Genomic DNA, 22,963 nt, shown 5'->3' with positions numbered 1-22,963 from the left:
GTAAGAAAAAGAACTAAGACTAAAATGAAATGTTCACCTTATGCGTAGGTTTCAGGAATTACCAAATTTATTTTAAAACAGGAAATATAGAACTAACAAAATTTACAGGAAGATAAATTGGTCATAATACCCATCCCAGTATTTTGCAGGAAGGAACTGAGGGTGGTTATTAGATCTATCAACTTTTTAAGATTTTGAAAAACCAAGTGGATTACCGATATTCACTCTTGTTAGAATTACTAGTTTTTAGTCCCACGTGAAGTATTTTTTCTATGGCTTATCATGGTTGTTTATCTATGAGACTACTATCTCATTTCTTTTAAGAAAAATGGGGAACTTATTCATGTTTCTTACCCTAGACGATTCCCTCTATATGTACTCATATTCACTATTATTGCTTTACACTTTACACCCTTTACTATTTACAATTAGCCAGCAATCAGATTGACCCAAGTCGCAACCTGCCCAGCCTATTTGGCATCTCTAAGTGGCTTCTCCTGTCTTAACACCAATTTGATAATCCACAAGATTTTACACCTTCACTATTTACAATTAGGCCACAAATAGACTGGCCACGGTGGCCACCTGCCGGGCACATTTGGCATCTCTAAATGGCTCCCCATCTTGACACCAATTAGATAATCCACAAGATATGCCCTACACCAATTATCTTGCCTATCCTCAAACCCCCGATGAAAACAAAAGTATAATTAAATGTTACAAAATATTTTTTGAACTTACTATGTCTATTCATGGGTAATAAGCTCAATAACTTGAGTATTTGAAATACAAATATAGGGTCAACAATGGTGATAGAGAAACACCCTTGGTCGTTGTTATGAGACCTACTGGCTAGTGATATTGGTAGGACATGTTACCGGCATCTGAGCAAAGAAAGAGATGTTACCATAAATGTGCTTAGATCTTGTATTGTTCAACTTTTCTATGATAAACATAATGAAGCTCAAAAGTCCTAAAAGACTAGTGCTAGGAAGCATCGAGAAAGTATTCAAGCAATATAACATTTTGAATTGAAGGGAGCTTCCCAGGAATAAGGCAAACACAGAGAGGATGTTGTTATTGTCTGAAGTAGGAGCTACTCACAGGCAAAGAGGACATGAAAAATATCTGCTTTCTACCCTTGATATGATGATGAGGTGCTCTCAAAATAAGAGGAATAGAGGATGGCGGGAGACGTCATGAGAAAGATTCTAGTAAATGGGCCATGGACTCCAAAGCTACTGTTGTGTTGGAGGTATAACCAGTAGGCATTGCATAATGTTGGAGATGCAATGCATAGAGGAAGGATTTTGGCACACCAATTATTGCTCGTGAAGTAGCAGCTAAAGAGAAGCAATTAGGAATGGAGGAATCGGCAATAGCTAGTAGGTATGCTTCCCAGTCAACTTTGATACGATATCAGAAATATTAGGGAGATTAGCAGCGCTGTGTTAAGCATATAATTGTACACTAATTATACTACAAGAGATCAAGTTCACAGGTGATGCACAAAGGGAAGAGAATCCAAAGAGGGGGGCACCTCCAAGCTGCCAGGAGCTAGGAAACCTGTTTCCCTTCTCTTCTTTCTTCCCATGTTGCTGTGAATATCAAGTCCTGACAAAGCTTTCTGTGTGCTATGGACGCTGGAATTGCTGGAAGTAGCAGGTATGCTGTGATTGCTAGAATGATTGCAGGAATAGCTAAAATTAATACTGGAACCACAGCTGAAATGGCTGAATGGTGGCTGTGGATGCAGAAACAAGAAGGACAAGGAGAAGTTGGAAGGAAGAATGAGGGAAGCCCAATTTCAATGGAAAATTAAAAATTTTAATTGATTGATGATGCAATGTCTTATATGTGAAGATTATAGACTTTCTACATGCTGTAATGATTATGTAATGAATACATTGAATAATGCAAAAACATAATTGCCTCTATGTTAAGTTATCCTTATATGGGCTTGATGTGATCGTGCATGGATGCTGGTGGCATCATGTTGAAAGTTTCAATTTATCCTTATCTCCTTGTGCAGTTGTGCTGGACAAGATCATGAATGAGATTGTAGGTATGCTTCTACTGGTGTTGAAAGCTTCTCAAGTAGTGATTGATTGAAAAACTCAATTGACTTGGTTTGCTTTCTCTTGGATATGCCACCTTCCATGGAAATACCTCCTGTAAGTTACAAGGTGCTTGCCCTTAAGCAATATGCCATCTTAGTGCAGGTGTAACTTCTCTGCTTCACATGAAGCCTCTGCTGATCACAAACCTAGTTAACAGAACAAAAATTCCCTTTTCCTTGAATCTGAGAGTCCAAAACAATATATGATGTTGCCAAGACAAGACCATCTTTGAAAGTAAGCAGCATAGGTCCAGTTGTGTCTGAATATCTACTAGGCAGGCAAGCCAATTCAAGAGCAACTTTACCAATATGTCTTTTGATGTGAAAGGGCCCAAAAGTAGTAAGAAAAAAGTTTCTTATTGCTGCACTAGAGTAGAAATATCTAGCTGTATGTTTGTAACTTCAAGAGAAACAAATCACCATCTGCAAATCCCAAGTCCCGATGACTTTGATCACAATGTTTAATAGTCTGTTGTGTCTATTGGAATCTCTTGTGATAGTTATAAGAAATCATCTCATTATAGCAGAGCATGTCAACCATTTCTAGTTGTGAGGTGCCAACTGATTAGTTTCAAAATAGGGAAGATGATCATAAACAACTTCAAGGGGGTGAGCTTCAAACTGGTGCTATAGACGCTAGCATTGCAATAAAACAGATCAAGGAATCCAGTCAACCAACTTTAATGATTTATCACCAGTAGAACATATAAATATATTTCAATGCAGCAGCTGATGACCTAGGTTTGACTGCATGTTCAGTTGATTTGCCAAACTGAACTTTAGAGATGTACCACTGAAACAAAATCACTCTTTCCAAAAAGATATTGTAAATGTCAAGACACAGTCACAAATGAATGGCAACTGATGGAGCTTTCGTATAGAGGTCACAGAGTAGGGGTGAGATAATGGCAAGAAGTGAGTATATTTGAGAAATCTATTGACTACTGTTAAATGAGTAGTGGACCCCTTGACTTCGACAAGCCATCAATAAAGTCAATTAACAAGTCTTCCAAAAATTGAGTAAGAATTGGTAGGGACGATAAGCAACTTGCAGGCTAAAGTTATTCAATGTTGTGTTTTGACATGTAACAGGTTTGAACATGTTTTTGCACATATATGTGCATGCCTTCCCATACAATTTGGCTCCTACACAGTGAAGAGTCTTTTGATACTCTTCATGAGTATAGTCATCAATCTCTTTAGGCATTTCCTTTAACAATGGTAAATTCGCAGGTAGGAAGAGTATTTTTAAAAGAAACCAAGTTATCTTATATCCTCCAATTTCTGCAAATTCTTTCAACTTATACTACTAAAACAAGACTCTTAGGGTCTGGGTTCCTAAACGTTTTTACTCTCTTAAAGGGAAGTCATGGTTTGATATAGCTATGAGAAATAGGATTCATTTTAGTACTTCAATTGATATTTTATTCAGGAATTTAAGTTCATTTGTTATTTAAATTGATGCATATGTCCTACGGATAAGAGTAATATTAGAATTAACCTTTTCTTATGGATTTTTAATAGGGAAATTTTAGAAAAGGAGGCCTTGTTTGGGCATTTTTGGACAATAGGGGCCTAATTTGAGCTTTTTCCCTTTCATAAAGACTATTTTGATCCAAGAGACAAGCTCCATTGAGATCGCATGCACAATTCATGGATAAAAAGAGATCGAACGCCCCATTTAGGTAATGAGATTAATAACTTTCCCGTGGAAAAATTAATATAGAAATAGTTTTTCAATTTCTTAACAATATTGTAAGCTAATAAGTTTTTTTCTAACATTATTTCTGAAAGACCATGAGGTTTATCTTTTCTAATAATTAACTTTCTACAAATTTTTCCTAAAACAAAAGGTTCTCGAGATTTTAAACCTGGACACTTCATGAAGCCTAAAATCTGAGAGCCTAATTCCTCAATCTAGATGGCAATCCAATTCTCATATTTAATATGAAACTGTTTCGCACGGCAATTCCAAATGCTTGGGAATGTCAGAAAGTAATTGAAACAAACATGGCAGATAGCATTCCCTTAATACATTATTAGGATTTTTTTACATGAATTAAATACACTCAAAAGGTTATGCAATGGTTGTATATATTAGGGCTATGAGGTTTCTTCAAAACAATTAATGTTTTTCAAAACAATTGAGACACCATTGAAAAATGGCTTTGAGTAACAAGTGGCAAGTCCGTTCATCTGAGAGTAAAATATAAAATGGAGAAAAACAAGATGCATGTCACCTCACAAATCCAATTAGCTTGAACCAGCCAGCATCAGCAACAATCCATTTGTCCCCTTTAATATGCCAAAGAATATGAAATATTGTTTCTGCTATAAGCACAAGTACTGAAAAGATGACAGTACAGCAAGCTATAGTATACACTCTCCAAGAATTGAATCCTGCCAAAATGAAATAGCATATCATGAAAAAAAACTAATTGGCAGAAACCAAAGAGATTTATTCCAAAATAATCTAGTAGCTAATCTGAACCATCACATTAAAACTAAATATTCTGCTTGTCAGCTTATTGGAAGAAACCAAAAAGAATTATTCCAAAACAATCTAGTAGCTAATCTGAATCATTCACATTGAGACTAAATGTTCCACTTCCTCGCTTAGATTTCTGGAAAAACAATATGACAGCAATAAAAATCAAAAAGATCAGAGATTCAGAATTAGAAAAACTTAAAAGAGAAACATAAATATAATAATAATTACATCATGAAACAATGGCTGGCAAATCAGGTCAAAATTTGCTGAGATTAAATTAAATTAGATTTTACATCTAGAAACTTACATTTTTTAGCGAATTTCAGAGCAAAGCATAATAAATTAGAAGTTCCGAACTTCCAATATCTTCCAAGAATATAATTGTGAATTAGAGTATTTGTATGTACTTATTAGACTTCCCTATATAAAAAACCATGTTGGGGTGAAGAGAAAAATTTTATTACATGCAAACTTTTAAGGCAATGAATATATAGCGATATAAATGGAAAAGTTGTGGAAGAACCAAGCGATGGTTGTTCCCAAATGAAAATATGGGTCTGCAAGAAGTGTTGACTTGCAAGTAGAAGAAGGCCAAAGTTGTCTACGATACTCCTGCAGTGCAGGACTCTTGAGCAATTGGTGTTGAGGTGGGAAGCTTCACAAGGCACTAGATAGTATCACTAATTTATATAAGTGAGGAGATAACGTGCAAGAGGAGCTAGTGTCACAAATGAGATGTCAAAGAGATAATGTGCAAGTGGAGATAGTATAACTAATTTATATAAGTTATATCGTTCTCAAAGAAGTATCCAAAAGAACCCAATGAGATGAACACCAACCAGATGGAGGAAAACGGGAGGAATAAGAAACTTTACCTCTTTGCCTATTAACCTTTAATTGAACTACAGGATTTGATTTTCAAGGAGTAGTGTGATGCCAACTTGGAAGAGCCCTTTGATAACACTCTAGATGAACCATTTGACGATAAGAACTTAGATGATCCTCCTATTGACTTGACCCTTTCGAAGAATGATAGACTGCATCTATCTGACTAAAAATATAATTCATTCTGCTACCCTCACATGCATTCACTGATTGCAGGATACCAATTTAATGATTAACAAATCAATTAAGACGTATACTATCATGTGTCCATTTGTGGTTATTCATGACTTTAAATCTTGTTAGCCTAATGAGTTAGTTTCCTTATCTACTAATGTTTTTATCAAGTGACTACTGATTATTATAAAATTCTTAGTGATATGGTAGATTATGATCTTGCATTCATAAATTTAAATCGTCTCATAATTACTTCTCCAAAAACATTCATTTCTTTATTTCTTATTGTGAGGAAAATTAATACTCATGCTTATTTAATTTATCATATTCTTTAACCAAAAGTTAAAATTTTAAATTAGAGAATATGCAAATTACTAGCAATATTTAATTCCATATTAACTTTCTCAAAGGTGCTTCCAAACAAAGACCATAGTGGAGCTACAAAGAGCATTCCTTCTTTATAATTAGCCATTAGAAGAGGCGGCTCAAAAGCAAAAAAGGTGTCAATGAAGTCAATGCTTAGTCCCTCAAGAATGGGAAAAATAAATAAAACTATTCTTTACTAATTTGAAAGAGTGTTCAAAGAAGAAGATAATAAACTAATGTGATTTCTCAAGAAATAAAGCGAAGATAGAGATAAACTGGTTTCTCTTTTTTTAGGAAATAATCCTTGACAAAATTGATGAAACAATTGCTCCTACCCTTGGAGTCAAGTTCACTTTAGCAGAAGAATAATTCAGATAAAAATTTAGGGTTTAAATTATCTTTAAATTATAAAAGTTATCAACAAGTGTTCAAATTATTTTATGAATTTCAAAAAGCTGACAAGGTCATTATTGTAAACTTTAGAAAATTTAAACTGGTCTTAGGAGACTTCGAACAGTTCGTGTAAAGTGATTCTTCAATTTTAAAAAAATTCTGCTTTCCTTAAAGTCTATGATTACCTCCTTTCTGAGATCATCTCCAGTGTTGTATCAGGTGTTCTACCAATAAAACAAGGATAGAATATAGAAAAGATAATTGGGGAAGTACTAAAAGTCTAATGTCCTTTCTTAGCACCAAATCTCCTTAGTGATATTCACTCATATGTCATATCATGTGTGAGCCTGAAATCATAATCAGGAGAGTCAATGAAGAAATGATATGGGACCTCTCCATTGAACTTCAACTCAGCAAGGTTCTGTGCTAACCTCAAATAGGGTAGAGAAAGTTCCCTTATAGGAACTTAGCATCAGCCAATTTGCAAAATCTTAGGCATTCAACCTCTATCCTTTTACAATGAACAAGGTTTAATACCTGCCTTAAATAGGGTAGAGCAAGTTAACTTGTAGGAACTTAGCATCAGACCATTTTTGCACATGCCGTCATTATCTGGCCCATTGTGTTACATGCATATTAGTGTACATATGACATTAAAATTAGGATCAAGAAAAAGATAAATTACAAGCAAACATATTAGGTAACACCTTCAGCACACTAGCCCTGAAGAAAAAGATAAGTTCTCAACCCAAATCAATAGTTTGGACTTATTGCCTAAGTTCATCTGAATTAGGTAAAAGGTGCAAGGGCCGTATGAGGTGGTTATTTAGATGGAGTGAATACAATGGATATGTCATTTTTTTCCCTTGGCTTTGCTCATCTCACATAAACCTTATTTCCTCGTATTTATATTTAGCGGTGGAGTTCTTTTTCCTCGTATCTGTGTGTCTCCACTTCCATCTAGTTAAACCAAATTAACCAGAACCACATCAAGCAAAGCATTTTGATGGAAAAAGCTGGCTAAAAGCTTGAATCTATAACTTTAAGACATGCAAGCATATCCATGTTTACTTTAAGAGAAAAAAAAAGGTTGACAACAATAAAAGAACTGCTTTATCATTTGGCTAAGAATTTTTTTAGCAAAGATCATCATCAACTTATAAAGAAGGTATTTTGAGTTCCTTAAAACGAAATAACAACTAATTTCCCAACATTCTAAGGAATTGGAAAATTGGATCCTAATGAGCTCCACCAGAACAAGAATCCAAAGTATGCAAATAATTCATGTAAGGGAAAAATCTTACCTACTCTTGGAGTAGTAAATTGAATGGCAAAAAACAAGAGCATATTGACCAGAGAAATCAAATTCCAACCAACCAAAGAAGCTGCAAAATAATAGGAAAGTTTATTCACAGAGGAAATGATAGGCATATTCCAGTTTATTATGAATTTTCCATTAAAATAAAAAAGAACATGTGAGCAATTTCAGCACATATGTGCCACAAAAGAAATATGACAACAAGCATGGTAAGAACATTTTAGTTATTCCACCAAAGAAAATTAAAATTCCAGATTTATAGCCCAGGTATATGTAGATGGCATAGCATTTGGGTCAACCAACTTAAAATTTTTAAAAGAATTCTTAACTTTAATGGAAAACGAATTTGAAATGAGCCTAGTTAGAGAGTCAAACTATTTTTTAGGACTACAAATTAAACAAATTAAAGAAGGAAATTATGTTCACCAAGCAAAATATACAAAAGAACTAACTAGGAAATTTGGTATGGAAAGCTCTAAAGAACTAAAAACACCTATGGCAAGTACCATAAACCTAGACAATGACTCAAATAGTAATTCAGTTGATTTAAAACACTATAGAAGTATAATAGGAAGCTTACTATACTTAACTGCAAGCAGACCCGACATATTATTTGCAGTGAGTATGTGTGCTAGATATCAAACTTGCGCTAAAGAATCTCACTTATCAAATGTTAAAAGAATAATTAGATATCTAAAAGGAAAGGTTAATGTAAGAATGTGGTACCCAAGAACACCACAATTCGAGTTTGTTGGCTATTCTAATTCAGATTACTTGCTGTAAGTTAGATAGAAAGAGTACAAGTGGAGGATGTCAACTGCTAGGATCATCTTTAGTTAGCTGGTTTAGTAGAAAGCAACATTGTGATTTAGATCAGTAATTCAAAAAGTTGTAATAACTATTAGACATAGTTCAAGAAAACAAGTAAACCATAATTTGTGGGCAAAAACAACTTTCCGGGCAATAAACAGCAACAGTTGCAATGCCTTCCAAGTATCTCTAATAAAGAGAACTGGATTGAGAAGAGAAATAGACTCCTTAAAGCAAATGGGACGAATGCAGAGGAATATACTGTTGAATTAAACAATTTGTCAATGAGACCAATTGTTTAATCCAATACAGCCACTAGGGATGAGATGAGGGTGAGCGCGTTTAATCTAGAAGATGCTTAACTGTGAGCGAGTATAGCACTACAGATCTAGAAGGCCTGAAGGGGAAAAAAAACTATATTCCAGAAGTGTATGGTGGAATAACATTGAGACCAAGCCACCGAGGTAAATGAGAAAACTAGATGCCAGCAAGTTGAAAGTGGTAGAGGGTGAAAAGGCAAAAACATAGTAAATAATTGACAGAAACAACACAATCTCCACAGGGCCACTAGGGATGAGATGAGGGCGAGTGTGTTCGACCTAGAAGATGCCTAACTTGAGTGACTATAGTACCACGGATCTAGAAGGCATTTATCAAGGAGAAATGCTTCACGGATCTGAACAGAAAAAAAAAACTATATTCCAGCAGTGTGTGATGGAATAACATTGAGACCAATCCACTAAGTCAAATGAGAATACTAGATACCAGCAAGTTGCGAGTAGTATAGAGGGTGAAAAGACAAAACCATAGTAACCAATTGAGCAAGACAATACAATCTACACTAATTAGTGATGATAAGTCAAACTGAGTGTGACAAATTTAGTGATCAGTACAGTATTGCATATACCATTATCTGGCCCGTTGTGTTACATGCATATTAGTGTACATATGACATTAAAATTAGGCTCAATAAAAAAGATGAATTACAAGCAAACATATTGGATAATACCGTCGGCACACTAGCCCTGAAGAAAAAGATAAGTTACCAACCCAAATCAGATTCAATAGTTTGGATTAAATGTGATGATTAATAGTTTGGCACACTATTACTGGATAAATTGTGATGAATAATTATTAGTTAGTCATTTAATTTTAAGAATAATATGCTATATTTTTATGAAAAGGGGTTAAAATGATGTTTTAAGGATTAACGTGCAGGTATAATCTTGGATTGGATAGAAGCAAGGGATGGAATGGTATTTTAAATATGATATTATATCCCCAGTCCATAGACACTTTTTTTATTTTGCTTTACCTTCATATGTTGAATCTAGGATGGCAATCTCTACATACACTCATTTAGATACGAAATATGGGCTTTTCATGTATATTTTATAATGCATTAATTAACTTTAATGGAATAAAAATATGGTTAACTTAGGTTAATCCTAATGTTGTAATGAATTATGGAAGGATGATAACTGGAGCATAACGTGATAGAACTTAAAGTGAAATATAAAATGAACCAAATGATGATTGAAACACAAGAGATTTATCAAGAGAATTAAAGTGGAAATGGTGAAAAATTAATAGCCAGGCCACATGATCTTATTAGGACTTCGGTCACTTTCATTGGGGGGCTTCAACTCATTGTTGTATTTTTTTTTTTTTATTACAGCTTCAGTCCTCATTCTTGAGTTGAGAATTAGGCCCATTAGTGTGCTGGCTAAAGGCTTCAACCCATGTATGGTCAATGAATATGGCTATTGGACGTCACTCTAAATAAGAGGTGAATTGGAAATTAAGATTATTAAAAATGATGATAACTCTAAGCTCGATAAATTGAGATTTAATAAAAATTACAAAAAAAGTAACAATTAAAGAGGTAACATTGGAGATAAAAATTAACAACTTTTTATTTCTTGAACTTTCTAAGAGATATAATTCATGCACATCCATTTCAAACCCCATATGCACATTTGGGCTCACTCTGTTATGTGAGATATGATGGATATGAATGTCTGACATATACTATTAGGGATACGGTGGTTGTATGATAGAGACATCTTCCTAAATGAAAAACTTAATCCTTCAAAATGGACAAGAAAAATCTTGCATCCTCTCAAGAAGAGGCATCTATTTTCCTTACTAGTTCCACAGTTGAGAAATTTGACAAGAAAAAAAAAATGCAAAGAAGTAGTAATTGCCCATGCCATGACAGACCACGTTGTTGATAGTGGAAGAGCAACTGAAGTTTTTTTTTTTTTTAAAGGAATTGGTGCTGTTACAACTTCATGACAGGTGATTTGCACATGCTCTTGATGTGAATGACAGATATGTTCAAGAGACTAAAATAAGTTGAAGAAGGTGGGTCCTGAGATATATGGCAAGATGAACAAAACTAATCTAATCCTAGGGGAATGGTTCAGCAACATTCTTGAATAAATTTTTCCAATTCAGTTAGCACTGCTCTTGTAGAAGCACAGACTGAAATTTGCCTAAACCTCACTTTTCTTAACATGTGTAAGAATATGTGGTTTACCATTTTGGCCATTGAATAAGGAATTATGTCACACGCAAGAGCAGATTCTGAAAGTTAACTCAATGGACTTGAAAAGAACAAAATTAGAAATCTATGGGAGAATTCATTTCCCTTGACGAAAATAACTAGAAATTGATTTTATTGAAAATCACTTTTTTATTGAAAATGAGAAGAAGAAAAAATCCCCACTTTAATTCTCAACCAAATTGTACGCATTTAACCTACGTAAAGACACACATGAAACCTACTCCACCAGTCTCTATTTAATAAACCAGTCACCAGATAAAGAAAAAGGAAAGAATCATGAAGGCAGATAGCTGCGCTATCAAACGAGGAGAGAAGGGTTCGTTGACCGACCTGCCAGAAGCAGTAGAGGCAGCAGGAAACTACCAAGAAATCCCGTCATCGGTCTTGTCCGGGCACGAGCTGACAGATCATCAATCCAGGGAGGCATAAACCCTATCTCGAATTCCCCCTCTGCCGCCGCCGCGATACATCGGCGACTTCCGGCGAACGCAATCGCTCATGGGGATCAGGAGAAAGCCAGGATGAGGACGAACCACGGATACGCCGATTAGAATGTGCTCGTCACGGGACGGATCGGGCTATTGCAGCCAGATTTGGGCTTCGGGCTCGGGCGGCACGAAACGGGATTCCCCGTTCGCGGTCGGACGAGGCACTGCGCTTCCCAAATTAGACTCCGCAGTGAGCGTTGCTCCGTCAGAAAAGAAATAATGGCAAGCTTTTCACACTCGATTACGGATCACCCGTCAGCACACCCGGGAATGACAATCCTCTACCATCCAATTCCTAGACGGGTTTCAGTCGAGCGACTGGTAATTCCAGTACGAATACTAATCTCTCGAAAAAGACTGTAACGGTCGGGGAAAGGCAACATTCTTGATGCGGCCGTCCATCGCGCTAGACTGGAAGGTGAGATCCCGGGAAGGGGAGCGTGGGACCCACTAAGGGCAACTGTTGCTAAAATTTTGTGGGGACTTGAAATATGCGGACGCGTACATATTTTACTTCTGCCTGGTAAAATTGTTACCTACCGTCAGCAACTATCTCCTATTTATCATATACTAATAAAAAAGATGAAAATTATTTTGAAAAGAAAACTCCAAGAGTGATTTACTTCCGAAGACACGGAGTGCAGATTACACTTTACAGTTCAAAAGATAGATTCATTGATTGATTTAGATAAATACTACTTATTAAGTAAATGAGATATATTCAAATTAATCAACCTAACTTATGTGATCCCACCTACCGGAGGCAGATTAACAGAGATGTTGGACCATTAAATTCATCAATTAATTTATTAAAATTAAAATTCAAACCTTACAAACCTAAAAAACTGATAAAACACTTGAACCATTGCCTCAGTCTAATAAGACATTCTTAACGTCTATATGAAAGTATACCCTTTTTTATTTTTTTATTTAGATATCCAACTCCTAACTAATTCTAAAAATGATTGATCCGGCCTAAAAAAAAATTAACCACATAAGAATTTTTTTACTGACCATCAAAATAAATCAAAAAATACTAAACTCATTCAAATGATCAACATCTTAAATTTGTCATCCCAGAGAAAAATATCTATAGCAAAATTTCCCATCAACCAACAAAGTAAATCAAGTCTATCCAAACAGCCAACATTCTTATATTTACCGTCCCATTAAAATTCAAACCTAAAGATGTCTGATTAAGAGTCTAACTGTTTTACGGTAATCCTGATGGCATATGAAAATTTTCCTAATGCATAGACTGAAAGAGTAAACACCAAGGAAAAGATGGCCTACAAGATCAAATTGTTCCTTCACTTGTGTTTCCTATCAATGATAGAAACTCATCCCAGCATATTACAATCACAGTAGAGTTTCAAGAATCTCAGCCAGCCAACACTACCTGTAAGAAACACAATTAATAGCCAAATGAAGGTAACTTCTTTCTCCTCCCTTTTTTTTAGTCTTTTTTTTTTTTTTTGTGTGTTTGTTTGCGTCTGCTTGTGATTGCAGATTCTAGGCTTCTTGAGCTGCGTTAGCAGTTTCTTCCTTGGTGAGCAATTCTTGAACAGCCACCAGATCAGGAAGCACAATTGCACCAGATTGTCTCCAACTTTCGGCGTCTGATGTCTTAAATCTATCCAATAGTATACTGCGCATACCGACGCTTCTGGCAGGGATGTAATCCTTGCGCATGCTGTCCCCGATGTGCAGTGCTTCGTCTGGGGCAATGTTTCCTGCCATCTCAAGTGCAATCTCGTAGATCCTTGGATCTGGTTTCTCAACACCCACTATGCCTGAGAATACACCAAAGTCCCACTCTGACCTCTGGAAATGCAATTTTGTTAATCTAACGACATCATGCGCCCTCATTTGGAGATCATAACATGTGGACTATAAAGGGTGAACAAGGAGACAATCTAATACCTGATTGAGTCCTAAGGCAGGAAGAATTACATCTTGATATCGATACTCTGCATTGCTGACAATCCCAACTTTGAGGCCCTTACGACGTACCCATCTAAGGAAGGGTTGAGAATCAGGAAATACAGAATAGGGTGCAGAAGATCCAAACGTTGAATATATGCGCTTGAACACCTTTTCAAATGTCTCATTGTCATATTCGTAGCCTGCCTGCAACAGCCAAGAAAGGTAAATGGAAAACTTCTAAGTATCAAAATAAACACATGAAACAAGCTATTTTGACATGTGAGCACACATTTATTGAATATAATCACAATAATCATTTGAGAATACTGTCAATCTTTGACAATTAACAGTCTAGTACCATTTAGCAAACCGACAACAAATCTTATAAGGGTGAATTAGCATACCATAGATTCTAAAGAGTGAAAAGCCGCAACAAGGTCGACAGAGGGAAAAATAGAATAACCATTTAGTGACATGGCAAATTATTAAGAAAAATTCTTTACCTGCCTGAATATTGCATTCACTTGTGTGTATATCCCAAATACTAACTTTATCTAGTGACGTCATGACAAAAGCTAACAGAAAAACTATAATAAATACCGAGGAATGTATTTAAGAAGTTTGTTTCAACGTAGACTATGTTCTGCTTACCCTGATAAATGAATCTTTAACACATGATCTCCACCAATCAATATTCGACATTTTAGCTGCGTGTCCAAAACATGGATGCTCTTTTGCCATGTCTGTATATGCAGACTTGAAGCCTTCGTGCATGCGCTTGTAATCAGGACAAGGCAACCCTACTGCTTTAGCTGCCATGCAGTAGTAATCCCCAAGTTCTCCCTTGTAAGCTATTAGAGTGCCAGTAACATCTACAGTTATACAGCGCAGCTTGGACAACATCGACATTACGGTGGTAGTTGAGTCTTCCTTCAAATGTACAACTGACTTCTGTTAGCTCAAGTGATGTTACAGCAATAAAAAATTGATCAACTGGCAGTCAAACAGCTTGAAACAATGTAATTCATCCTATGCAAAAATGTTCCACATGTGAAATTTATTACAAGTATGATTATACAACTTAACAGCTGAAATCTCAGAATTGCAAACTTTTAGTTGCAAAAACGTAAACCAAAAGGAATTAGTGCTTTCATGGAGATTCAATGATACAAAAATGTTGCTGAACTTCAAAGTTAAACATAACCAAAGTCACCAATTGAAATCACAAAATAGAACTATAGAGATCATTAAAAAAAAAACAGGCAGAAATTATTAACTCGTCTAGTTCACCAGAACAAAGATTAAAATTTATTCTCCGATAAGGAACAGTTTTTCTGAGAATTACATTTGCTTCAGTTGATTGGTGACTTTTCAAGAACTTGTTTGGGGATGAGAAACCCTATGACACCATTAATAGAATAACACAAGCTATGACAAAAAGAAATGAAGGAGAAAAAAATTGGGCATCAGGATATTTTGTCCCTCTCTTATTTTGCTGTAGCATTTGAAAAAGTATGACTAGAATAAAAAATGATTAATCAAGGACATGGAAGAATTTAGCAACCTTAAATTAGTGATGAGTGGAATCATGACATATAAATTAGTGAATCCCTAAAGTGAAATTGTTTTCAAATTCCATTCTAGCTACCATTTTTTATTTTTCAAGTCTTGACAATGAGGTATTCCTACACCACATTGGATGTGAGACGATTCCCATTCAGGATGGAAGTGATAAGGCTAAACCATTCCCAAAAGTGACATTCGCAACAATGTTATTAAAAGTATTCAAGCCCAGATGCTTTGACAGAAAGTCGTTCTGATCTAGCAACTAATTTTGCTGTGCTAGAAAAGCAGAAAGATAAGATTAACTTTAATCCTGATCAGAGTATTCAAACAGAATTATTTCCATTTAATCCTGATTCTTCTCATTAATCCAATAAACCGGGCCATAACCAACCCTATTAAATCTTGTCAAGGGAAAAGAGATGTCATATGACCACATAAGAGAAATAACAACAGATGAACCAACCTTCGTAATAAGCCAAAACAATAGAATCACACAAGCACTTGATGACTCCTACGCAGAGGAACTATGATCCGGAAGTTCCTCAGCAGCAATATAGATGAATAACATCAATTCATTTATATGATTTCCATATGATACAATAACATCAAAACAATTTTTTATTTCAAGGGAAAAATAGCTAAAATGCAAACTAGTCAACATGAATTTCAAACTTTATCCTCTTCGAGCTAGGCTTATGAAATCATTTCTAAGAACAAACTAGACAAATTCAAGATTATTCTTTCACCCCGACAGAAACTTTGTAGAAGTAGAGGAAATCAACTGAAAGATCAGATCTTAAACCCAAACGCAACAACCGGAACAACGAATATCTAAAAGGGATCTGTCTACTTGTTCATCTCACATAAGAGAAGTTCAAAACTACATAGAAACACATCAAACATCAGGGGAAAGCAAAGCAGCAGCAAGATCTGATTTCTCCATACAAAAGAAATCACGAGAACGAACAAAAACATACGCAGATCCTCGGATGGAAAAGGGACTAACCGAGCCAGGAGGAGAAGACAAGAACGCGAGACTTTTGGTAATCGAAGAAGAAACAAAAAAAAAAGGCAAAGAGAGGTCCGCAGGAAATCCAGTAGCAGGAAGCGAGTATTAATCGCGGAGCTTACCGCCGATCTCGAGCTCGAGGTTTTGCGAAAGATCAACGATTTCGTCGAAACCGAAGTGGTTTTGTCGGCATCGGAAGAAACCAGCGGAGCTCAGACGCTGGTTTTGGGCTCCGTTCTACTCCCTCTCCTTTGGGCGGTTCTGATTCGAGCAAAAAACAAGTACGTTGTAAAAACATTTTTAGAAAATGAAAGTGAATAAATAGAAGTCGATCAAATTAGAAATGTATAGATCAAATTTGATTATCTCCCCCTACTAGGGGTGTAATTGAGCTGAGTTGAGTCGAATTCTTGGATGTTTGAGTTTGACTCATTTATAATCGAGCCGAGCTCGAGCTTTATTTAATGAATATATTTATGGCTTACGAACTTATTCGAACTTTTATCGAGCCTAAACGAGCTTAATAAATATAAATTATAAATTTAAATATTTATTAAAAATTAAATTATATATTTTTAAAAAAAATATAATATTCTTGTTAAAATTTCTAATTTTATTTTAATAAATAAATTTAATATATTTGTTTATATTTTTCATAAGTATAGTATAAAATCTATAAATTCAATATCAAAACTATTATTTTTTTTATTTAAAAGTTGATTTATGAGCTTAACGAATATGTTCACGAGCTAACGAGTCGAATATTGTGAAGCTTGAGTTTAGTTTGTTTATCTTAACAAGCCTCATTAAACAAGCTCAAACGAGCTTTTATCGAATCGAGCTTCAAATAGCTCACGAGCAACTTGACTCATTTACATCCCTACCCCCTATTAGCCAACTATAGCTTCTTGATTTAACTCCCATCTTTTTGCTACAATTTGATTATGATTCACCAGTTTTCTTATCCAAAATATATAATTTAGGATAAAAAATATATTTTCTTAAATTTAGATACTTATTTTTCATTATATAATATATTAATTTCCTTATTTTTTTTCTCACCTCTATGACATTTAGAGCATTCACATCAGTTTTTTTATTACTATATCTAAAATTTAGGATAAATGACTTACTTTATTAAATTTAGATAATCATTTTTTACTACACATTACATCAAATACCCTAAAATTTTTATCATCCTTAATTTTTTTATTTTCTTCTCTTTCTTCTATTTTTTATTATTATATTTATGAAATGAGTAGGAGGGACATTGAAAAGATTGAGTAGAAGGAGAGAGATTAAAAAGAAATATTATTTTTTTTTATGATAGAAGTTTCATTCCCTAAATTTAGAGAATCACTATTTATCAAATCTAATTTTAGGGAATGGATAGGGTAACTAATGCAGAGGGTTTTAGTTAACCTATCAAAAATTTAGAGTAAAATCTTTGGATAGGGTAGCTGATGTTGATGCTTTATTCCCTAAATTTAGAGAAATACGATTCATAGGATTTCAGATCCTCTGTCCCAACAATCATGTGTCCCTGTGTCCCCTCGTCGATCGGACTAGTCGGATCACATCTCAAGCATACATTGCACATCACGAGGATATCATACTCATCTCGAGAATGTCACGATCGTCCGATCGATAAGGGGGCACATTATTGTTGGGACAAAGAATCTGAACTCGATTCATAGATGTTAAATTTTAAAAATGGATAGAGTAGTTGATGTAAATGTTTTTTAACTATCTTATTTAAAATTTTAGTTAAAATTTTTAAATAAGACAACTTATGTGGATTTTTTTAGTTTGTTTTTATAAGTTGTACCTAAGGGTGAGCAATAAGTTAATTCGATGAATAAATTAATCGATTTAATATTAGCTAACCGAATCGAATCAAAGTTTTACTAAAATCAAATTAACTGAATCTAATTAAAAAGTGATTATTTTAGTTAACACCGAATTAACTAAATTTATTTAAATAATAATAAAAAAATGTATACAAAATTAATAGCAAAATAACTAAATTTATTTTAAAAATAAAATAAAATATACAAAATTAATAGTAAATTAACTAAATTTGTTTAAAAATAATAATAATAATTTATACAAAATTAATACTAAATTAACTGAATTAATTAAATGTTCATTCCTAGTTGTACCCAAATTTTATAATATATATAAAAGTTTAAATTCAAGTGAACCTTGGCAAATAACGGAGATCGAGCAGATGTCTAAGGTCATCTAAGTATTTGAAGTATTGGTTCAAGTGACCGGGATCAAATACACTTGAAGATTGAGTTCTAAAGGGTGTCAAGAAGGCCTTAGGGGTGAAACACATTTAAAACGAGAGAAATATTGTATTCGACATTTTGGTAGAAGCTTTCTACTTAGTAAATAAGAAGGTATTGTCACATGCTTAGGATAAGATTGTTCGACAAAAATCTGACAGCACTTTCTTTGTAACAATGACAATTGAAATCTAGATACATAGTCACACGACTGAACAAAATTAATAACATCAGCCCATAAAGCTAGAAACAACTACAACCACGTAAGACAAGAAACTAGACTCCGTATCGGTACAACTTACCTCAACAAATACATAACAGACAAAAGGACATCATAAATCCAAAAATCCATGCACAAGTTATACAATACATGAACTAGTTTGAAAAGACAAAATACAAATAAGAGTAACAGCAGAAACAAAAAACTATCGATGTGACGTGTAACTGGTAGCCAGTAGGAGTGTCAAAAATGAACCCGACCCGACGACCCAACCCGAGTCGAGCCAAAAAAAATCAGGTTCGGATTGGGCATTTTCCGGTTCGGGTTGGAGAGTAAAAAATTTTCGGGTTGGGTTGGGTCGGGTCGGGTTCGGGTTGACCCGGGTTGACTTAAATATAGAGTTTTGTGGGTTTTTTAGGATTAAATCAAATTTTATTTTAAAAATTTAGATGTTTTTATGTATATTTGTATGATAATGATGGAGTATTGAGAAAAAATTGAAGAATTATAGGAAAAATAGCCCAAAAAAGTCGGTTTGAATCGAAATTTCGAGTTATATGGGTCGGGTTCGGGTTGATCGGGTTGGTCGGGTTCGGGTTCGAGTTTAGGTGTTTTGGGTTGAACTCGGGTTCAGGTCGGGTTCAGGTTGGGTTTAAAAAAAAAAAAACTCAACCCAACCCGACCCGACCCACCCGAATTGACACCCCTAGTAGCCAGGACCTCTGAGCGACACGACATGTCATCTACCTACTAATCTAGAAATAAAAGGGAAAGCAAGGGGTAGTGAGTATAACATACTCCATAGGTACAAGAAGATAGTACGTGATAATAACATAAAAATATCAAAGGGGGCAGTCTCAAGAAAAATACTAACTATAAAAGTAAGAGTGTCACTATAATCGTTTGCTAACTAGAAGCATAACAAACAATAATAATACTCCACTAACCTGCTTAACTAGGTGTGATCAATAAATCAAGAGTACATATTCTACCTCTAAACCTGCACAAATATATGCATAACTAGCATACAAAAACATATAACAAGTCCTGACTAGCTCAAACTGCTAACATGAATGGATCTCATGGGCAATCAGGATATATATATATATATATATATATATATATTTGCAGGAGAACGCTCTACCACAGATGGTTCAATGGGCAGACAGGAAAAATAACTAGCCATTGTCACGGGAGATACTCTACCACGGATGGTCTTATGGGCAGACAAGATATCTAAGTGTACAAATCAGAAATGGTAAGTAAGTCGTAATAATCACATTCAAGAGTGAATTCTGCTAACTACACTATGGTATGGTCTCAATAGTATATATCAAATATAAAAATGATTGTTGACGACTCTCTCAACTACGAATGAGAGACAATGGTCGACAATGGGTACAACAATGTATTGATAGAAGGATCTAACCTCATTAGCGTTTATGCATAAGCCTAAATAATAAACAAGACCTCATATGATACTCAATATCATACACTGCAGTGTGGTCCTCTACTAATACTCAGGCATAAATAAATGTCAAGTCATTACAAGTGAAAATAGAAAAATACATAAATTAGGAAAACAATAAGTATTTCCTAATAATAATTATTCTCTAATAACTAAGAAACAAATAATTATTTACTTATAATAATTATTTCCTAATACGCCCTCTCAAGATGGTGTTCCAGAAATGACACCAATCTTACTACAAATAACAAACAACCGAGGTCAAGAAAACAACTTTGTAAGTGCATCAGCCAACTGATCATCCTCAATAGGAATATGAGTAACTCGTAGTTCGGAGGTCTGCACCAAATCACGAACAAAGTGATAGTCAATAGCCAGATCCTTCATCCGAGAGTGAAAAATAGGATTAGCTGAAAGATATGTGGCACCCAAATTATCAGTAAAAAGCACAATAGGCGTGGTAACCGAAAGAAGCAGATCTGACAAAAGTGACTTAATCTATTGGATCTTAGTTGTTGCAGAGGCAATGACACGATATTCAGCCTCAATTGAAGAGCGTACAACCGTGCGTCGTTTGATAGATTTATAGGAACCCGGATTAACACATAAAAAATAATAAATGCACCCATAGAACACCGATCATCTAGATCTCCTGCCTAGTCTGCATCAGAGAAACCATATAGAGTAAAAAGTATATCCGCAAGAAGACGAATGTCAAGATCTCTAGTACCATTGAGATACTAAAGTAGACGCTTCACATCACCCTAATGCGTCTTTGAAGGAGCATGCATAAATTGTGAAAGCTTGTTGACCGCAAAGGAAATATCAGGACCAGTCATATGGAGATGTTGTAAGTCGCATCAAAAGATGAAGATCCATCATGCAAAGTAAGACGAGAGCCAGCAGCAATAGGAGTGGAGACCAGCTTGGAGTCAAGCATGTTGTGTTTGGAGAGAAGATTAGTGACATATTTTTGCAAAGATAAGAGAAGATCATTTGAGGTTGGGCGAACTTCAATACCGCAGAAGAGGGAAAGAGTCCCAAGATCCTTAATCGTAAATTTTGCATGAAGTTTACATACTATGACGCCAACAGAAGAAGCATCACTCCCTATAATGATTAGATCATCAACATATACAAGGAAATAGATAACAGTATCATCCCGAGAATAAATAAATAAATAAGGAGATGTCAGCTCGGGATGCGATAAAGCCAAGAGAGACCAAGAAAGCGCGAAGCTCCAAATATCAGGTGCACGGAGCCTGCTTCAGGCCATAAAGCGCCTTATGCAAACGACACACATGATCCGGAAACTCAGCACTGCGCATACCCGAAGGTTGTACCATATAAACCTCCTCTGCAAGATGACCATTAAAAAACACATTATTTACATCAAGTTGGTGAAGACACCACCTTTGATTCACATCCAGACTAAGAACAATGTGCATTGTTACTGGATTAAAAACAGGGTTGAATATATCATGAAAGTCAACACCAGGGCACTGATGAAAACCCTTGGCAACAAGGCGAGCCTTATACCGATCAATTGAGCCATCAGAATTATGCTTAATGCGAAACATCCACTTATTACCCACAAGATTTTGGTCTCGCGAAGGTGGGACAAGAGTCCAAGTCTGATTACGGAGAAGAGCATCATACTCTTCATGCATGGCTTGTACCCAATTCGGATCTTTGAGCGCCTACGTGACAGAGGAGGGTTCACAAGATTGTGGAAGACTAGTATGAAGAAGATACTTTGGATTGGGTTTGTAGATGACATTTTTAGAGCGAGTTTGCATTGGATGTTGGTTTAGAGAAGCGAGAGGGGGAGAAAGAATCGATGGGCTAGAGGGTCGGTTGCCACCAAGCAGCGTGGACGACCCAACAACAAGAGGTGATGATGGCGAAGATGATGACAACGGTGAAGAAGTCACTTGCGGATGACTACGATCAGTGGCAGGTTGCGACATCGATGCTGGAGGGTCCCACAGGAGAATTGGTGCAGCAGAGAGCTCAAAGTCAATGTCTACTACTATAAAATCCAAGGAGGAGGTGATGACAAATGGAAAAACATGCTCCACAAACTTAACATGACGAGATACAAAGACTCTTTTGAGAGCTACATCATAGCACAGGGAAGACACTCTGGGTGAGAGAATAGCCAAGGAAGACACAAGAGGTTGACTTGGGATCAAGTTTGTGGTGAGAGTAGGGGCGCAACCATGGAAAGCATGGACACCCGAAAACTCGAAGCTTAGAAAGATCAGGAATGGTGGTGAACAATCTTTCAAAAGAGGGCATATAGGAGAGACCGACCTTAGACATGCAGTTAATCAAATAGACTGTCGCAGCAAAGGCATAAGACCAGGAAGTGAGTGGAATAGATGCTCTGTGCAACAAAGTGAGATTAGTTTTGACTATATGGCGATGACGACGTTCAGAGTATCCATTGTGTTCAGGAGTGTGTGGAGAAGTGGTAAGATGACTAATACCATGAGTAGTAAGAAAGGAGCGAAGGGCTAAGGATTCACCTCCATTGTCAATGAATAGTATTTTGATAGTCATTGAGAATCGATTTTCAACAAGAGTTTGAATGCAATAAAGGTAGAGTATACATCCGATTTATTGCGTAAAGGATAAAGTCATATATACTTTGTAAAATGATCAACAAAGATAACATAATATTTGAGTCCATCAAAAGATGATATAGGAGATGTCTAAATATCAGAAAAGATAATATCCAAAGGAGCACGAGACGTGTTGGATCGTGAAAGTCAATAGAGGGGGGGGTGAATATCAATTTAAAAAAAATCGAGAGTACGCAGCGGAAAATGTATAAGCGAAAAGTAAAGAGTAATGCTAACACAGTT

General features: G+C 35.5%; 2 protein-coding genes across 4 annotated transcripts in view; both read right to left on the bottom strand.

Moving 5' to 3' along the window:
* Positions 1-11,819, bottom strand: part of LOC121980137 (piezo-type mechanosensitive ion channel homolog) — a 39,608-nt gene extending 27,789 nt beyond the window's left edge. Inside the window, exons 1-3 of the mRNA XM_042532102.1 lie at positions 11,456-11,819; positions 7,733-7,813; positions 4,360-4,519 (exon numbers count right to left, since the gene is read on the bottom strand). Of these exons, the coding sequence (XP_042388036.1) occupies positions 4,360-4,519; positions 7,733-7,813; positions 11,456-11,552 (338 nt within the window). The 5' untranslated portion in view covers positions 11,553-11,819. The remainder of the gene's footprint in view (positions 1-4,359; positions 4,520-7,732; positions 7,814-11,455) is intronic.
* Positions 11,820-12,898: 1,079 nt separating this feature from the next.
* LOC121982273 (haloacid dehalogenase-like hydrolase domain-containing protein 3) lies at positions 12,899-16,403 on the bottom strand. Of its 3 annotated transcripts, none has more exons than XM_042535258.1 (4): positions 16,237-16,403; positions 14,191-14,469; positions 13,537-13,743; positions 12,899-13,437 (listed from the first exon to the last, which is right to left on the bottom strand). In XM_042535258.1, exons 2-4 carry the CDS (start codon positions 14,446-14,448, stop codon positions 13,126-13,128), a joined length of 777 nt encoding a protein of 258 aa, XP_042391192.1. In that variant the 5' UTR covers positions 14,449-14,469; positions 16,237-16,403; the 3' UTR covers positions 12,899-13,125. The 3 variants fall into 3 exon arrangements, with proteins under 3 accessions (XP_042391192.1, XP_042391194.1, XP_042391193.1); XM_042535260.1 differs by having other exon boundaries at positions 14,191-14,465; XM_042535259.1 differs by having other exon boundaries at positions 16,112-16,249.
* Between the last annotated feature and the right edge of the window lie 6,560 nt (positions 16,404-22,963).

The sequence above is a fragment of the Zingiber officinale genome, chromosome 5A (assembly GCF_018446385.1).
Source record: "Zingiber officinale cultivar Zhangliang chromosome 5A, Zo_v1.1, whole genome shotgun sequence".
NCBI classification, from domain to species: domain Eukaryota; kingdom Viridiplantae; phylum Streptophyta; class Magnoliopsida; order Zingiberales; family Zingiberaceae; genus Zingiber; species Zingiber officinale.
Note: the sequence above shows the minus strand (reverse complement) of the source record. Positions and strands in the feature narration are given on the sequence as shown.

What these genes read in the sequence shown, in the direction of transcription:
- LOC121982273 (XM_042535258.1), bottom strand. Translation starts at nt 14,448, where the DNA reads ATGTCGATGTTGTCCAAGCTGCGCTGTATAACTGTAGATGTTACTGGC. An exon ending in TTAAAGATTCATTTATCAGG is followed by an intron (nt 13,744 to 14,190) that starts GTAAGCAGAACA and finishes TGGCTGTTGCAG; the next exon opens with GCAGGCTACGAATATGACAA. An exon ending in CTGCCTTAGGACTCAATCAG is followed by an intron (nt 13,438 to 13,536) that starts GTATTAGATTGT and finishes TTGCATTTCCAG; the next exon opens with AGGTCAGAGTGGGACTTTGG.